The sequence below is a fragment of the Salvelinus alpinus genome, chromosome 6, assembly GCF_045679555.1.
Source record: "Salvelinus alpinus chromosome 6, SLU_Salpinus.1, whole genome shotgun sequence".
In the NCBI taxonomy this organism is placed as follows: Eukaryota; Metazoa; Chordata; class Actinopteri; order Salmoniformes; family Salmonidae; genus Salvelinus; species Salvelinus alpinus.
This window is the reverse complement of record NC_092091.1, coordinates 79,274,887-79,294,987: the sequence shown is the minus strand read 5'-3', so window position 1 is coordinate 79,294,987 and position 20,101 is coordinate 79,274,887. Positions and strand designations below refer to the sequence as shown.

General features: G+C 40.4%; 1 protein-coding gene across 1 annotated transcript in view; it reads right to left on the bottom strand.

Annotated features, from left to right (window-relative positions):
• Positions 1–2,597: 2,597 nt before the first annotated feature.
• Positions 2,598–20,101, bottom strand: part of LOC139579769 (interferon-induced very large GTPase 1-like) — a 28,112-nt gene continuing 10,608 nt past the window's right edge. Inside the window, 1 exon segment of the mRNA XM_071408590.1 lies at positions 2,598–8,337. Within this exon segment, the coding sequence (XP_071264691.1) occupies positions 4,487–8,337 (3,851 nt within the window). The 3' untranslated portion in view covers positions 2,598–4,486.

Here is a 20,101-nt window from a genome sequence, read left to right as displayed (position 1 = left end):
GTCTACTGTTTGCTGATGATCTGGTGCTTCTGTCACCAACCAAGGAGGGCCTACAGCAGCACCTAGATCTTCTGCACAGATTCTGTCAGACCTGGGCCCTGACAGTAAATCTCAGTAAGACCAAGATAATGGTGTTCCAAAAAAGGTCCAGTCGCCAGGACCACAAATTCCATCTAGACACCGTTGCCCTAGAGCACACAAAAAACTATACATACCTCGGCCTAAACATCAGCACCACAGGTAGCTTCCACAGAGCTGTGAACGATCTGAGAGACAAGGCAAGAAGGGCATTCTATGCCATCAAAAGGAACATAAATTTCAACATACCAATTAGGATCTGGCTAAAAATACTTGAATCAGTCATAGAGCCCATTGCCCTTTATGGTTGTGAGGTCTGGGGTCCGCTCACCAACCAAGATTTCACAAAATGGGACAAACACCAAATTGAGACTCTGCATGCAGAATTCTGCAAAAATATCCTCTGTGTACAACGTAGAACACCAAATAATGCATGCAGAGCAGAATTAGGCCGATACCCACTAATTATCAAAATCCAGAAAAAAGCCGTTAAATTCTACAACCACCTAAAAGGAAGCGATTCCCAAACCTTCCATAACAAAGCCATCACCTACAGAGAGATGAACCTGGAGAAGAGTCCCCTAAGCAAGCTGGTCCTAGGGCTCTGTTCACAAACACAAACACACCCCACAGAGCCCCAGGACAACAGCACAATTAGACCCAACCAAATCATGAGAAAACAAAAAGATAATTACTTGACACATTGGAAAGAATTAACAAAAAAACAGAGCAAACTAGAATGCTATTTGGCCCTAAACAGAGAGTACACAGTGGCAGAATACCTGACCACTGTGACTGACCCAAACTTAAGGAAAGCTTTGACTATGTACAGACTCAGTGAGCATAGCCTTGCTATTGAGAAAGGCCGCCGTAGGCAGACATGGCTCTCAAGAGAAGACAGGCTATGTGCTCACTGCCCACAAAATGAGGTGGAAACTGAGCTGCACTTCCTAACCTCCTGCCCAATGTATGACCATATTAGAGAGACATATTTCCCTCAGATTACACAGATCCACAAAGAATTCGAAAACAAACCCAATTTTGATAAACTCCCATATCTACTGGGTGAAATTCCACAGTGTGCCATCACAGCAGCAAGATTTGTGACCTGTTGCCACAAGAAAAGGGCAACCAGTGAAGAACAAACACCATTGTAAATACAACCCATATTTATGCTCATTTATTTTAACTTGTGTGCTTTAACCATTTGTACATTGTTACAACACTGTATATATATAATATGACATTTGTAATGTCTTTTTTTGTTTTGAAACTTCTGTATGTGTAATGTTTACTGTTAATTTGTATTGTTTATTTCACTTTTGTATATTATCTACCTCACTTGCTTTGGCAATGTTAACACATGTATCCCATGCCAATAAAGCCCCTTGAATTGAATTGAAATTGAATTGAATTGAGAGAGAGACAGACAGACAGACACAGACAGACAGACAGACAGACAGACAGAGAGAGAGAGAGAGAGAGAGAGAGACAGACAGACAGACCAGAGACAGACAGAGACAGAGAGACAGAGAGAGAGGGGGTAGTACCTCTGACACTATGGTCCACACCGGTTTCCTGGCCAGTATCACAGTGATGAAGATAGTCAGGTGGTAGTCCACCGTGATGAGGGCTGAGAAGCCCACACAGCTACTGCTCCTAGATGTGCTGTTGGGGGTACTGGAGGACTGGAGTTGGGGGTACTGGAGGACTGGAGTTGGGCTGTTGGGGGTACAGGAGGACTGGAGTTGGGCTGTTGGGGGTACTGGAGGACTGGAGTTGGGCTGTTGGGGGTACAGGAGGACTGGAGTTGGGCTGTTGGGGGTACTGGAGGACTGGAGTTGGGCTGTTGGGGGTACTGGAGGACTGGAGTTGGGCTGTTGGGGGTACAGGAGGACTGGAGTTGGGCTGTTGGGGGTACAGGAGGACTGGAGTTGGGCTGTTGGGGGTACAGGAGGACTGGAGTTGGGCTGTTGGGGGTACAGGAGGACTGGAGTTGGGCTGTTGGGGGTACAGGAGGACTGGAGTTGGGCTGTTGGGGGTACAGGAGGACTGGAGTTGGGCTGTTGAGGGTACAGGAGGACTGGAGTTGGGCTGCTGGGGGTACTGGAGGACTGGAGTTGGGCTGTTGGGGGTACAGGAGGACTGGAGTTGGGCTGTTGGGGGTACAGGAGGACTGGAGTTGGGCTGTTGGGGGTACAGGAGGACTGGAGTTGGGCTGTTGGGGGTACAGGAGGACTGGAGTTGGGCTGTTTGGGGTACAGGAGGACTGGAGTTGGGCTGTTGGGGGTACTGGAGGACTGGAGTTGGGCTGTTGGGGGTACTGGAGGACTGGAGTTGGGCTGTTGGGGTACTGGAGGACTGGAGTTGGGCTGTTGAGGGTACTGGAGGGCTGTTGAGGGTACTGGAGGACTGGAGTTGGGTTGTTGGGGGTACTGGAGGACTGGAGTTGGGCTGTTGAGGGTAATTGAGAACTTGCAAAGAAAAAGCCATATGTCAGACTGGCCAATAAAAAAAAAATATTAAGATGGGCAAAAGAACACAGACACTGAACAGAGGAACTCTGCCTAGAAGGCCAGCATCCCGGAGTCGCCTCTTCACTGTTGTCGTTGAGACTGGTGTTTTGCGGGTACTATTTAATGAAGCTGCCAGTTGAAGACTCGTGAGGCGTCTGTTTCTTAAACTAGACACTCTAATGTACTTGTCCTCTTATTCAGTTGTGCACCGGGGCCTCCCACTCCTCTTTCTATTCTGGTTAGGGCCAGTTTGCTCTGTTCTCTGAAGGGAGTAGTACACAGCGGAGTACGAGATCTTCAGTTTCTTGACAATTTCTCGCATGGAATAGCCTTCATTTCTCAGAACAAGAATAAACTGACGAGTTTGAGAAGAAAGGTCTCTGTTTCTGGCCATTTCGAGCCTGTAATCGAACCCACAAATGCTGACGCTCCAGATACTCAACTAGTCTAAAGAAGGCCAGTTTTATTGCTTCTTTAATCAGGACAACAGTTTTCAGCTATGCTAACAAAATTGTTAAAGGGTTTTCTAATGATCAATTAGCCTTTTAAAATGATAAACTTGGATTAGCTAACACAACATGCCATTGGAACACAGGAGTGATGGTTTCTGATAATGGGCCTCTACGCCTATGTAGATATTCCATAGAAAAATCTGCCATTTCCAGCTACAACTATCATTTACAACATTAACAACGTCTACACTGTTTTTCTGATCAATTTGATGTTATTTTAATGGACAAAAATGTGACCCCAAACTTTTGAACGGTAGTGTACATCAAGCATCCATGAAGAGTATTAATGAAGTTACATTACTGATGGTCACTAAGCAGTACTTCAGAACATACTGTATACATCAAGCATCCATGAAGAGTTTTAATGAAGTTACATTACTGATGGTCACTAAGCAGTACTTCAGAACATACTGTATACATCAAGCATACCTGAAGAGTTTTAATGAAGTTACATTACTGATGGTCACTGATTATGAATTACACTTTATCCAAAATAATGCGTTCAAAGCAATGAAGTCATTGAACAAATCACTATTAGAAGGTGTGATCAATTAAAAACAGATTTGAAGTCTACTTAGTAATCATTCTTGTTGAAGTAAATGATTTAAGAGACCAATACATGTGTAATACCTGTATATGAAACAACAAATTATTCTCTAAATAAAAAATTACATTAAGATTAAAAAGTAAATGTTCAAATAACAAATATCAAATAACAAATAAAAACAAAGGGCAGGTCAACCACTAAATGATGCAGTCCCTTCATAATCTGTGATTAAGGCATATCAAGCCCTACTGTAGGATAGATGGAAAAGTAAATGAGAGAAATATAATTATTATAATTGAAAATAAACAAACAATGTCAGACGAGCTCATTATTTACCTGTATATTGTGTTTATAAAGGTCAAAAAGCTCAATCTGTTGGTTAGCCCATTGGTGTTCACGTTTACTTTTCTTCCATTTGTTTGATTACTACATTTACTTAAAATGATTTTCTTACTACATCATGAGTTGTATAGATGTACTTAGATTAGAATATTGTATTACTTTCACATAAAATGCAACGTGTTAGTTATTTCATTATGGAACATCAGATATGTAAATTGCTAAGAGGTCATATAGTTTATTAATGTATTTGTAAATATGACTTGTGACCCAGTTGTGTATTTCCTGGCCTGCACATTATTTCAACAACTCTGGGTGACTGCCTCCTTATATTTTGATTCTGTGATGAAACCAGAATTGTTTCTGGTTGTCAAGTCTCTGAATGTTCAATTGTATGTTAACATGTTGATGAACAAGAGTAATTATATACAGTAGAACTCCACTTTATTTCATGTTGAAAGCCGCTTTCAAGCTCTTCATTGCATCATGAGTTGTTAATGCCTTCCAGTCTTCTGGGAGATCATGTACCCTTTACATGTCTCATATTCTCTATCTGTCAGGAGCGGTTTTAAAATGGAGAACTGGAAAGCCCCTCTTGTGCTGTAATCCTCTGACCCTTTACCTGTCTTCACTTCATCAACCATATCAGGACCAATCATTTTGTTCACATAGTCCTGTACAGCTGGTCGTAAGAGCTTAGAGAACTCTTCAGCTTTCTTTAGGCACTGGTCTCAGTTATGAAACAAGTCTCTGAACTCAGTAAGGTACTTGTTCTTAGACTGTTCCAGACACTTCCTTGGGTCATTGACTTCAATGAAATCATTATGCATCTTCTGGAACTCTCTGGCTGCTCTGCCACAGATGTGTAGCTTCAGAGAAACCTCACATTCCTCACTGATTTTTACATTCTTCTGTTGTTGCAATGTTTCATCAATCTTGTTCAGCAGCTCTTTGATGTAAGTATCATGGTAATCTGTTTTGTTTTCCACCTTCTGTGTTATAAACAACTGACACTGTGTTATGATGTCATCACACAACTCTTGTAGTTTATTCCTGTAATGGTTGATATCCCAGTGCTTAAATAAGCCCCCACATTTCTCCCCAAAACCCCCAGTTTCCACAACAAATTCTTTTTTACCACATTCCACCAGATTGTTTCCAACCACCATACTATTGACGTGCCCACCCCTTGTTGATAGATTTCCCCTTAACATGAGGAAGGTATCTTGAGCCACATCTCTTCTTGGGAGTCCTTTGAAGTGTATCTCAGATAGAGTTTTCCTCCACATGGTTTCAAACTCTTTACGGAGTTCCTGATCTGATAGAACAGATTTATTCTGTCTACATTTCTGAAGCAGATATAGAACCTTTCTCTCCATTGTACTTGCCTGAGAACTCTTGATGTTTAGTTTGGTCATTCCCTCTTTAATTTCAACAACTCCATGCAGTTTGTTCCTCACTGTGTTTTCTGTCTCTCGTCTCAGTGTTTTAGCCCTGGACACAAAGTCCTCCTTGTATTTTTCCACCAGATTGACATGGCCGTCTTGCTTATCAAAGTATTTCACTAGATTGTCTTGGATTTTCTTTTCTTCCAATGACAGTTTCCCAGATGCTTCTATCATGAAGACTTGTAGCACATCTCTTATGGACCTCTGGGGATGTTGATCTGTCATGACAATATTGGATATTTTAGTTTCAGCACTCACCATCCATTTATACATCTCCTTCTGGAAGGTCCATTCCCAACCATTGTACTCAGAGCATAATCTGGAATATGCATCTGCAACCAAGCTGTTCCTGAAACTGAAGATGAATTTCTCAAATTTCACTGCCTCCCATAAGGTTTGTGTCCACTTCAGGAAATGTGTCATGTCATCATTACTCTGGCATTTTCTGAAATCATTCATCAAGGTCTTCTTGAAGTTGTACACAGCCTCACTGTATCCAGCATTGACTTGAGCCATAGGGGGAGTCCCATGCCAGAGTCCTGGGATATAGCAGCTGCTTGTGTCTGGATCATACTCCATCACGTCAGTGAACTTAGTGATATTCTCCTTCTCCATTCTGGCTGCTGCCTGGGTCATTTCATTCAACTGTTCCAACAACTTCTTTCTGTCCCTCATGTTGTTGTCATGAGCAGACACGTCTGACACATTCTGGTGCACAAAATGACATATCGGCTTCTTTCCCACTTCCTTCATCCTGATAAAAGCATGAACAACAATCTGTAGAATGTCTTTCATCTCTGTGGAGTTCTCCATGGCGATGTTGATGATAGTGACATCACTGAGTCCTATCACCAGTGTTGCCAGTTCATTGTCATGTTCATGGCTGTCATCTAGTTGAGCCAACTCTGGTGATTTCAACCCCTCTGTGTCAATCACCATGATGAAGTCACATTTCAACTCCTCCTTGAATTCTTTGTTGACTTTAATCAGTAGCATGAATGCCCCTCTGGTGCATCTTCCACTGCTGACAGCAAACTGGACTCCAAACATGGTGTTGAGGAGAGTGGACTTCCCTGTGTTTTGGACCCCTAAAACTGTGACAACCCGGATCTTGCTGTTAGAGTCCACAAGTGTATGAAGCTGAGTCAGTACAGCTGATATCCATTTCAGAGGGATATTTGATGCATCTCCATCCACAAGCTCAATGGGGAAACCATCCAACAGCATCTGAGCACACAATCCAGGGAGATGCTCCATCTGTTTCCTTTGAGGACTGTCTTCAGGGAGGGAGCAGGCAGCTTCATATAACTGGCCCAACTCACGCAGGAAGTGTTCAAGACCTAAGGAACAATCAGATAATTGCTTATGCAAATCTTTAATGTCGTCTTTTTTCTCAGGAGAACGTTGGCAAAGATCTTTGTACCGGTCCCGCAAAGCAGACAGGTTCTGACGTGACAGATTGTCCAGATTTATCCGCATCCATTTGAGGAAATAGGAACGCTCAGGTCCTGATCTTGACATTCCTAAAATGAAGCTTTCCATTGCTTCTGATATGTCACATTTATGTTGCCTCTCTCTCAGCTCTTCCTCCTTTCTCTTCAGAGAGCTCTTGTAGTGTTCAATGTTTTGATCCCCTGCTTTTCTCAGTCTACATCTCTCTTTCTCCAGCTGGGAAATCTCTTTCCAGATTTGCCCTTGTAAGGGTAGCTGTTGGTCTTTGAATTTCATTGTGTCTTTGAAGTTTCTGGTGATTTTATCTGCCATCTTCCTGGCACTCTGACACTCATCACAGTCTTCATCAACCAGAATCTTACTCTGACGAGCCACGGTAGCCATGTTTTCAATTGTCAATCTGTTATTACTTTGTTCGATGATGTCACCTACAGATGACTGCAGGGTTTTGACAAATTCTGGATCATTCTGCTTATTCTTCACAATCACATTTGTTGGGTTGATACTGTATTTTGTGATAATTTTCTTCAATGTGTCCACCCTGAATGTTTTATTCTGATAGTTGACAACCAGAAATAACTCTGCTTTTGTGATTTTGCCTTCCAAAACCTTGAGATCTGCCTCAAAATCATCAATGAAAATGTAAACTGCAGCTGATGTTTGACACAGAAAGGAGAACTGTGTTTCAAAGGACCTGATGTCTCCTCTGAGATTGGCCACCACCACAGGCTTAGTGAACATGTCTATGTTTCTGTTCCCACATGGAAGGTACCAGCTGATTTCAACCAGACCATCTGAAATTTGCAAAGGGACATCGCCACATTCCATATCATCATGAACAAATGTATCATGGTACTGTTGAGGGTTACTAAGCAACTTGTTCAAAATCTGAGACTTGGACAAGCTACTCTCTCCTAACCTAACAAAGGACACCATAGGAATATCAGAGACAACAATTCTCTCCTCCACAAAAGCATTTGTGGCTGTTTGGGAAGAGGATCTAAACTTCCTCACTATGTCCCTCAAGGCCCACAGCATCAAAGTGCTTTGTTCTGTGTCACAGTTGGGCAGCAGCAGAGGAACAGCAAACTGACACGTGGACATTTTCTGGACCATCTCCTGCTGCAGGAAACTGTCTGAACAGAGAAACAGGGCTGTAATCAGGTCCAGTGGATTAATGACATTTTTGCTATCAGTGTCAGTGTCCATGTTGTCTACACCACAATAGGAAACCTCCTGGTCAGTGGTCAGACATTTCACACTCCTAGCATTCACATTTGCCATCATTAATTTCTTAAGGAAGGCCCCTGGAAGTGACTGCATAGTGGTAAGAGGTTCATCTGATGTAGTATCAGCATTTATCTCAAGGACAGAACTTAACATCAGCTTGTTTTCATAATGATCTTCTAGTCCAGTCTTTGACAACAGCTCCCTGAGACAAGGTCCTGTAAATAGAAATGAAAAGAGAGCCATGATTACAAATCCTCTTCAACGTGTCGCAGAAAAGCAGACTAAAGGTGTTTACACTGTACTTTGGATGAAGTTAAAGCAAGCAGAGGCAGACCATCTCTGTGACACAGTGACTCACAGAAATGGAAGCAAACATGTGAATTCAGATACAGTTTGAGCTGTGAATCCGTTAAGCTCCTTAACTCCTAAGGAAGCTGTTATGAGATCAGATAAGGTATGGTAATTTCTGTTTGGTTTAATTTTGGAAGCAGACATTTTTCTGAAACACCAATGAAATATCCATTAAATGGAGAAATTGTCAGCTAACTGTTTATTGTGATAGAACTATATCAGTATCTTTATACATTACAGCATAGAATAAAGATACAATAACATGTCCTGTTTCTAGAACTATATCAGTATCTCTATACATTACAGCATGGAATAAAGGTACAATAACAGGTCCTGTTTCTAGAACTATATCAGTATCTCTATACATTACAGCATGGAATAAAGGTACAATAACATGTCCTGTTTCTAGATCTATATCAGTATCTCTATACATTACAGCATGGAATAAAGGTACAATAACATGTCCTGTTTCTAGCTATATCAGTATCTCTATACATTACAGCATAGAATAAAGATACAATAACATGTCATGTTTCTAGATCTATATCAGTATCTCTATACATTACAGCATGGAATAAAGGTACAATAACATGTCCTGTTTCTAGCTATATCAGTATCTCTATACATTACAGCATGGAATAAAGGTACAATAACATGTCCTGTTTCTAGAACTATATCAGTATCTCTATACATTACAGCATGGAATAAAGGTACAATAACATGTCCTGTTTCTAGATCTATATCAGTATCTCTATACATTACAGCATGGAATAAAGGTACAATAACATGTCCTGTTTCTAGAACTATATCAGTATCTCTATACATTACAGCATGGAATAAAGGTACAATAACAGGTCCTGTTTCTAGAACTATATCAGTATCTCTATACATTACAGCATGGAATAAAGGTACAATAACAGGTCCTGTTTCTAGAACTATATCAGTATCTTTATACATTACAGCATAGAATAAAGATACAATAACATGTCCTGTTTCTAGAACTATATCAGTATCTCTATACATTACAGCATGGAATAAAGGTACAATAACATGTCCTGTTTCTAGAACTATATCAGTATCTCTATACATTACAGCATAGAATAAAGATACAATAACATGTCCTGTTTCTAGATCTATATCAGTATCTCTATACATTACAGCATGGAATAAAGGTACAATAACAGGTCCTGTTTCTAGAACTATATCAGTATCTCTATACATTACAGCATGGAATAAAGGTACAATAACAGGTCCTGTTTCTAGATCTATATCAGTATCTCTATACATTACAGCATGGAATAAAGGTACAATAACATGTCCTGTTTCTAGAACTATATCAGTATCTCTATACATTACAGCATGGAATAAAGGTACAATATCATGTCCTGTTTCTAGAACTATATCAGTATCTCTATACATTACAGCATGGAATAAAGGTACAATAACATGTCCTGTTTCTAGAACTATATCAGTATCTCTATACATTACAGCATGGAATAAAGGTACAATAACATGTCCTGTTTCTAGAACTATATCAGTATCTCTATACATTACAGCATGGAATAAAGGTACAATAACATGTCCTGTTTCTAGATCTATATCAGTATCTCTATACATTACAGCATGGAATAAAGGTACAATAACAGGTCCTGTTTCTAGAACTATATCAGTATCTCTATACATTACAGTATGGAATAAAGGTACAATAACATGTCCTGTTTCTAGAACTATATCAGTATCTCTATACATTACAGCATGGAATAAAGGTACAATAACAGGTCCTGTTTCTAGATCTATATCAGTATCTCTATACATTACAGCATGGAATAAAGGTATAATAACATGTCCTGTTTCTAGAACTATATCAGTATCTCTATACATTACAGCATGGAATAAAGGTACAATAACATGTCCTGTTTCTAGAACTATATCAGTATCTCTATAAATTACAGCATGGAATAAAGGTACAATAACATGTCCTGTTTCTAGAACTATATCAGTATCTCTATACATTACAGCATGGAATAAAGATACAATAACATGTCCTGTTTCTAGAACTATATCAGTATCTCTATACATTACAGCATAGAATAAAGATACAATAACATGTCCTGTTTCTAGAACTATATCAGTATCTCTATACATTACAGCATGGAATAAAGGTACAATAACATGTCCTGTTTCTAGAACTATATCAGTATCTCTATACATTACAGCATAGAATAAAGATACAATAACATGTCCTGTTTCTAGATCTATATCAGTATCTCTATACATTACAGCATGGAATAAAGGTACATTAACAGGTCCTGTTTCTAGAACTATATCAGTATCTCTATACATTACAGCATGGAATAAAGGTACAATAACATGTCCTGTTTCTAGAACTATATCAGTATCTCTATACATTACAGCATGGAATAAAGGTACAATAACATGTCCTGTTTCTAGAACTATATCAGTATCTCTATACATTACAGCATGGAATAAAGGTACAATAACATGTCCTGTTTCTAGAACTATATCAGTATCTCTATACATTACAGCATGGAATAAAGGTACAATAACATGTCCTGTTTCTAGAACTATATCAGTATCTCTATACATTACAGCATGGAATAAAGGTACAATAACATGTCCTGTTTCTAGAACTATATCAGTATCTCTATACATTACAGCATGGAATAAAGGTACAATAACATGTCCTGTTTCTAGATCTATATCAGTATCTCTATACATTACAGCATGGAATAAAGGTACAATAACATGTCCTGTTTCTAGATCTATATCAGTATCTCTATACATTACAGCATGGAATAAAGGTACAATAACATGTCCTGTTTCTAGAACTATATCAGTATCTCTATACATTACAGCATGGAATAAAGGTACAATAACATGTCCTGTTTCTAGAACTATATCAGTATCTCTATACATTACATCATGGAATAAAGCTACAATAACATGTCCTGTTTCTAGAACTATATCAGTATCTCTATACATTACAACATGGAATAAAGGTACAATAACATGTCCTGTTTCTAGAACTATATCAGTATCTCTATACATTACAGCATGGAATAAAGGTACAATAACATGTCCTGTTTCTAGATCTATATCAGTATCTCTATACATTACAGCATGGAATAAAGGTACAATAACAGGTCCTGTTTCTAGAACTATATCAGTATCTCTATACATTACAGTATGGAATAAAGGTACAATAACATGTCCTGTTTCTAGAACTATATCAGTATCTCTATACATTACAGTATGGAATAAAGGTACAATAACATGTCCTATTTCTAGAACTATATCAGTATCTCTATACATTACAGTATGGAATAAAGGTACAATAACATGTCCTGTTTCTAGAACTATATCAGTATCTCTATACATTACAGTATGGAATAAAGGTACAATAACATGTCCTGTTTCTAGAACTATATCAGTATCTCTATACATTACAGTATGGAATAAAGGTACAATAACATGTCCTGTTTCTAGAACTATATCAGTATCTCTATACATTACAGCATGGAATAAAGGTACAATAACATGTCCTGTTTCTAGAACTATATCAGTATCTCTTTACATTACAGCATGGAATAAAGGTACAATAACATGTCCTGTTTCTAGAACTATATCAGTATCTCTATACATTACAGCATGGAATAAAGGTACAATAACATGTCCTGTTTCTAGAGCTATATCAGTATCTCTATACATTACAGCATGGAATAAAGGTACAATAACATGTCCTGTTTCTAGAACTATATCAGTATCTCTATACATTACAGCATGGAATAAAGGTACAATAACATGTCCTGTTTCTAGATCTATATCAGTATCTCTATACATTACAGCATGGAATAAAGGTACAATAACATGTCCTGTTTCTAGAACTATATCAGTATCTCTATACATTACAGCATGGAATAAAGGTACAATAACATGTCCTGTTTCTAGATCTATATCAGTATCTCTATACATTACAGCATGGAATAAAGGTACAATAACATGTCCTGTTTCTAGAACTATATCAGTATCTCTATACATTACAGCATGGAATAAAGGTACAATAACATGTCCTGTTTCGAGAGCTATATCAGTATATATACATTACAGCATGGAATAAAGGTACAATAACATGTCCTGTTTCTAGATCTATATCAGTATCTCTATACATTACAGCATGGAATAAAGGTACAATAACATGTCCTGTTTCTAGAACTATATCAGTATCTCTATACATTACAGCAAGGAATAAAGATACAATAACATGTCCTGTTTCTAGATCTATATCAGTATCTCTATACATTACAGCATGGAATAAAGGTACAATAACATGTCCTGTTTCTAGATCTATATCAGTATCTCTATACATTACAGCATGGAATAAAGGTACAATAACATGTCCTGTTTCTAGATCTATATCAGTATCTCTATACATTACAGCATGGAATAAAGGTACAATAACATGTCCTGTTTCTAGATCTATATGAGTATCTCTATACATTACAGCATGGAATAAAGGTACAATAACATGTCCTGTTTCTAGAGCTATATCAGTATCTCTATACATTACAGCATGGAATAAAGGTACAATAACAGGTCCTGTTTGTGTAGTGTGAGGCAGCCTGATATACAAGTAGTGTACAAGCCCTGGACAGGATGATAGTATATCACAGAGCCTTACCACCAATATATCTCCTTAATGCTGAGTGCCAAGCAAAGTCTCATTTAGTCTCCTTAATGTTGAGTGCCAAGCAGAGACTCATTTAGTCTCCTTAATGCTGAGTGCCAAGCAGAGACTAATTTAGTCTCCTTAATGCTGAGTGCCAAGCAGAGACTCATTTAGTTTCCTTAATGCTGAGTGCCAAGCAGAGACTCATTTAGTCCCAGTTTTACAGTGTTTGGTATGACTCGGCCGGGTGTCAAACTCCCAACCTACCAATCACAGGGCGGACACTAACCACAAGGCCAGTGGTTGGTCGAATGAGACACCAAAATATTCTTGACATTCCTCACAAACACTGTTTTCCCTTCACTTTGGGCTGTTGTTGAGTCACATGCAATATCGTCAGAAAATGACTTCCTGGATCAGCTGATGATGGAACGTGTCCCGGCGTAACTAAACATCTGGACACCAAATACTATTATATAATTGAGGAACAACGTTAATGACAGTAGCGATTTTGGTTTTATGAATCAAGGATTAGATAGTACAGGTGGTTATACATAGCTACTGTTTAGTTGCAGTTCTGGGGGTTTGTTAGTATACTGTATGTTGTGTTATGCTACGTGATGGTATGTGATGGTATGTCATGCTATGTCATGCTATGTGATGCTATGTGATGCTATGTCATGCTATGTGATGCTATGTGATGGTATGTGATGCTATGTGATGCTATGTGATGGTATGTGATGCTATGTGATGGTATGTGATGGTATGTGATGCTATGTGATGCTATGTGATGCTATGTGATGCTATGTGATGCTATGTGATGCTATGTGATGCTATGTGATGGTATGTGATGGCTGAGCTGCAGCATTCTGTCTACTCTCTGTACAATGTCTTCTGTTATATCACCATGCATTCTTTTCCATTACAAATGTCCATCAGCTAAGTGCAGCGTTTCTTTATCATGGTCCAATAGAAGGGAGTCAGATCATTGTGTAGTCTGCTCAGGATCCATCTCTCTGCTAATCTCATGGCCTACAGAAAAGAGGACAACATGCACGTCGAAGAGTATCTCTCCTCTCTCAGTAGCACAAGTTTGAGTCCAAGTTAATGCAACAGTGTTGTGTTTACATTCTGCTTTTCCAGAGGCGGTCCATATGATAACTTTTATGGGTTCTTCAGTCTGAAATACACAAAAGGTTCCTACCCTTTAAGCATGATCTCTTAAGTTCTGTTTGCATTATGGACACTCACATGTTAACCGTACTCTCATACACTCCTAGATAAAATAATTAGCATGGAACATCAGTCGTCATCACTAGAACCAACACTGCTTTGTCCTCTCATGTTATGCTACCTGCATACTGAGCATCTGTTCAACATTGATGCTAGCAGCCAATGACAATATACTGGAACTCATCACAGCTCTGTTCCCTTCGTCAACGCTGACCGCTAGCTCTGAGCCACTCAATTCTGCATCGTCCCTGATACTGCTTCTCATGTAGTCCCGGTTTCACCCTCAAGATCAGGGACCATGATCCTCTGCTCTACGATGTTACATTTGTTTGATTCTGAGATTGTGGAGCTACATGACTTCCTGCAGTATTTCTTTATGATCGTGATTGTGTCAGCCGTCCAGTAGCTATGTTACATAGGTAGAATATCCTTCTATATCAAGATGACAGCTCATCCTGCCTCAGCAAAGCCACCCAGTGGTGCATCTATTGGTCACTAAATCCAGAGACCTAGGATCATGAAAAAACGGCTAGCTGGAGGTGAAAATATTTGCCATGGGTCCCCAGATCCTCAAAAAGTTCTACACCTACACCATCGAGAGCATCCTGACCAGTTGCATCACCACCTATGGCAATTGCTCTGCATCTGACTCTAAGGCGCTACAGAGGGTAATGCGTACAGCCCAGTATATCACTGGGGCCAAGCTTCCTGCCATCCAGGACCTATATACTAGGTGGTGTCAGAGGAAGGCCAAAAAATTTGTCAAGAACTCCAGTCACCCAGGTCATAGACTGTTCTTGCTTCTACCACACGGCAAGCGGTACCGGAGCGTCAAGTATAGGTCCTTAAGGCTCCTTAACAGCTTCTACCCCCAAGCCATAAGACTGCTGAACAATTAATCAAAAGGCCACCAGGACTGGTCGTTCTGGAACCTATAGAAACATGGCAATGGTGCCCTTTACTACAGCAGTACCATCTAAGGCTATACATTACAGTGGTAACATTAATATACAAACAAAAACCTTGCTGATACACATACGTAATAGGCAGCAATTATGACTAACAGTTATAAAAAATATAGTAATGATAACCACACTAAAACGAGGTAGCATGCACGGGGTACACACAAATAATGCTAGCATTAACTGGAAGCTAGCAAACCAAAACTGCAAAATTGTACAATTTACAATTACTAGGCTGCTTCCTACCGTTCTACAATAGCTGCCGGGGACTGACGCTCTCGTAGTCCATTTGGGGTAAAATGACAGGAGAGCAGCTCAGAACTGGTGAAACTGGATTTTAAAGAGCTGATTCTAACTCTGAAAGACTCCAAAAGCAGACGGTTATTTCAGGCCCTGTGTATTTGCTCGGCCGCAACAGCAGAAGATTCAGCTCCTGGCATTACACATCTGGCTAAAAGACTACTGTAGACCTGTTGGCATAACTTTTATAGGTAACTTCAACACCTTTTGGAAACAGCAGATGCTCTACAGGAATGACCATCAGAATCATCTTAGTGCCTGGGCCCTGTCCTCGTAATTCAAGAGCGTGTTGAGACAATGACTTAGTGACCCAAGCTCTGCTCAGATAATCTCTACCATTGTGTCACTGAGCTGTCATAATGCTGCTGCAAATGTACATTTTCCCAGGTGTGTTGTCAATCATAATGTAAGTAACTTCATTTTATCCTTCAGCTACTGTCAGCAGTAATCATGTGCCTATGAACCTGAGTTATACTGTTAGCACAGACAGTTTACCCTAGTAGAAAGCCCACTGTGAGCAGTTCACCCTGCACTATTAGCTCAAATAAATACCACGGTCATGTCTCGAGTGGGTTGAGTCACTGATGGCTGAGTGGGTTGAGTCACTGATGGCTGAGTGGGTTGAGTCACTGATGGCTGAGTGGGATGAGTCACTGATGGCTGAGTGGGTTGAGTCACTGATGGCTGAGTGGGTTGAGTCACTGACTTGATCTTCCTGCCCGGTTTGTCGCCCCCTCGGGCTCGTGCAGTGGAGGGGATCTTCGTGGGCTATACTCCGCCTTGTCTCAGGGTAGTAGGTTGGTGGTCTGTTGATATCCCTCTGGTTGTGTTGGGGATGTGCTTTGGTAAAGGAGATGGGGTTATATCCTGCCTGGTTGGCCCTGTTTGGGGGTATTGTTGGACGGGGACACAGTGTCTCCCGACCCCCCCTGTCTCAGCCTCCAGTATCTATGCTGCAGTAGTCTATGTGCTGGGGGGCTAGGGTCAGTTTGTTATATCTGGTGTTATTATCCGGTGTCTTGTGAGAATTTAAGTATGCTCCCTCTAATTCTCTCTCTCTCCCATCCTCCCTCCCCTCCCAGAGGACCTGAGCCCTAGGACCATGCCTCAGGACTACCTGGCCTGATGACTCCTTGCTGTCCTCAGTCCACCTGGTCGTGCTGCTGCACCAGTTTCAACTCTTCTGCCTGCGGCTATGGAACCCTGACCTGTTCACTGAACGTGCCACCGAGTCCCAGACCTGCTGTTTTCAACTCTCTCTCTCTACCGCACCTGCTATTTCAACATCTAAATGCCAAGTGACATTTACTCCTGATGTACTTACCTGTTGCACCCTCTACAACCACTGTGATTATTATTTGACCCTGCTGGTCCTCTATGAACGTTTGAAAATCTTGGAGAAAGATCTGGCCTTAATGGCCATGTTCTGTTATAATCTCCACCCGGCACAGCCAGAAGAGGACTGGCCACCCCTCAGAGTCTGGTTCCTTTCGAGGTTTCTTCCTAGGTTTTGGCCTTTCTAGGGAGGTTTTCCTAGCCACCACGCTTCTACACCTGCATTGCTTGCTGTTTGGGGGTTTAGGCTGGGTTTCTGTACAGCACTTTGTGATATCGGCTGATGTATAAAAGGGCTTTATAAATACATTTGATTGATGTCTTCTCCCAGTAAAGCAATAAAAAAACTATCAAGCAACCCAGAAAGGTGCTAAAAATAGCCACATTAACATATGTAGCCTAAGAAACAAGGTTAATGATATAGATAACTTGCTAGAAACCAAAAGCTTTCATATCCTGGCAGTGGTGTAAAGTACTACTTAAGTAGTTGTTGAGGGTATATGTACTTTACTACTTATATTTTTGACTACTTTCACTCCACTACATTCCTAGAGAAAATAATGTACTTTTTACTCCATACATTTTCCCTGACACCTAAAAGTACTCGTTACATTTCAAATGCTTAGACAGGACAGCAATATGTTCCAATTCACGCACCTATCAATATAACGCATTGTCATCCCTACTGCCTCTAATCTGACGGACTCACTAAACACAAATACTGTGTTTGTAAATTATGTCTGAGCATTGGAGTGTGCTCCTGACTGACCGTAAATAAATAACAAATAGAAAATCGTGCCGCCTGGTTTGCTTAATATAAGGAATTTGATGTATAGTATTTACTTGCACTTTTTACTTTTGCTCAAGAATGAAATCTGAGTACTTTTTCCACCACTGTATACTGTCTATCTCTGAAACTGACTTAGATAATTCCTTTGATGATACAGTGGTAGCAATATATGGTTAGAACATCTACATGGTGTTGCTGTTTACACTGATTGTACAAAACATTAAGAACACCTTCCTAATATTGAGTTGCACCCCCTTTTGCCCTCAGAACAGCCTCAATTTGTTGGGTCATGGACTCTACAAGGTGTCGAAAGCATTCCACAGGGATGCTGGCCCAGGCTGACTCCAATGCTTCCCACAGTTGTGTCAAGTTGGCTGGTAGTGGATCTCTACTCTGAATAGCTCCTTCCATCTCATCCCAGAGATTGAGATCTGGTGACTGGGCAGGCCACTGTAGTTAGCTAAATTCACCGTCATGTTTGTGGAAACATTCCTGGACAATCCTAGCCTTGTGGCACGGGGCATTATCCTGCTGAACAAATCCATTAGCAGATGGATACACTGCTGCCATGAAGGGATGCACCTGATCGACAATGATGTCCAGATATCCTGTGGCATTCAAACGTGCCTCCACTTTTATCAAGGGGCCCAATGTGTGTCATGAAAACACAGCCCTCACCATCACACCACCACCACCAGCCTGTAATGGTAACACGTGGCATGATGGATGCATGTATTCGTGTGGGTTTCTCCGTACCCTAGTTCTCTCATCAACGTGAAACAGCAGGGACTGGGATTCATCAGACCAGGCAATGTTTTTTAAACTCTCCAGTGTCCAGTGTTTTCATTCCTTAGCCCAGTGCAACCGCAGTTTTGTTTTTTGCTGAAAGAAGTGTTACTCTGTAAGGTCGTTGGCTGCCATACCCCAATCGTGTCAAGGTACGACAAGTTGTACATTCTTTTATGGGTCTTTGGGCACCAACGTTGTACTGGACTGTCAGTTGACTAACTGTAGACTGTCTGTTGCTCTGCACAATGTGTCAGCCTCCTTTGTTCTCTTTCATCAATGACCCTTTTTTGACCACTGACCTGCCGTCGGCTGGATGTCCTTTGGGTGGTGGACCATTACTGATACACAAGGAAAACTTTTGAGATTGAAAAACCCAACAGCTTTGCAGTTCTTGACACACTCAAACCGGTACACCTGGCACCTACTACCATACCCTGTTCAAAGGCACTTCAATCTTTTGTCTTGACCATTCACCCTCTGAATGGCACATGTACACAATCCATGTCTCAATCGTTTCAAGGCTTAAGAATCCTTCTTTAACCTGTCTCCCCTTCATCTACACTGATTGAAGTGGATTTAACAGGATTCACCTTGTTAAAGAGCAGGTGTTCCTAATGGCTATACACTCAGTGTAAAGTGCCTTCGGAAAGTATTCAGACACCTTTTTACACATTTTGATAAACCCAAAACAATGCAAGAAAGTCTCGGAATGTCTGAATATGTGGCTGAATGGAAGCAAGTCCCCAGCCAGAGCCCGGACTTGAACCTGATCGAACATCTCTGGAGAGACCTTAAAATAGCTGTGCAGCGATGCTCCCCATCCAACCTGACAGAGCTTGAGAGGATCTGCAGAGAAGAATTGGAGAAACTCCCCAAATACAGGTGTGCCATGCTTGAAGCGTCATACCCAAGAAGACTCAAGGCTGTAATCACTGCCAAAGGTGCTTCAACAAAGTACAAAGTACTGAGTAAAAGGTCCGAATACTTATGTAAATGTAATATTTAAGTTTAACATTGTTATAAAGTTGGAAACATTTCTAAAAACGTGTTTTTGCCTTGTCATTATAGGGTATTTCCTGACGATTGATGAGGGGAAAAAAACGATTTAATCAATTTTAGAATAAGGCTGTAACTTAACAAATTGTGGAAAAAGTGCAGGGGTTTCCAGCATAATCTTTTTTACTATTGCCTAGGTTTTAACTTCAACCCATTTGTATGTACATAATCATTTATGACCATATGTACCTCTGTGATTAATAATGATTGATTGTGCACAAAAGTTGAATTGCTTCCACACCCACCATGCGTCATGTGTGTAATGGTCATGTGAGATGTCATGTGTATATTCTGGGAAGTGAGCACTCAGTTTGTTGGAAATGACAAAGCTCAGTTTTGGATGGAAACGGTGTCAATAAAGCGGTAAATTGGGAGCTTTAACAGTGTTCAAACTAGTTCTTAACTGTAAGTAAAACAGAAAACAAATAACCTCAGCTACACACTGTGCAAGACTGCAGTGTAATAGCTGAAAAGTG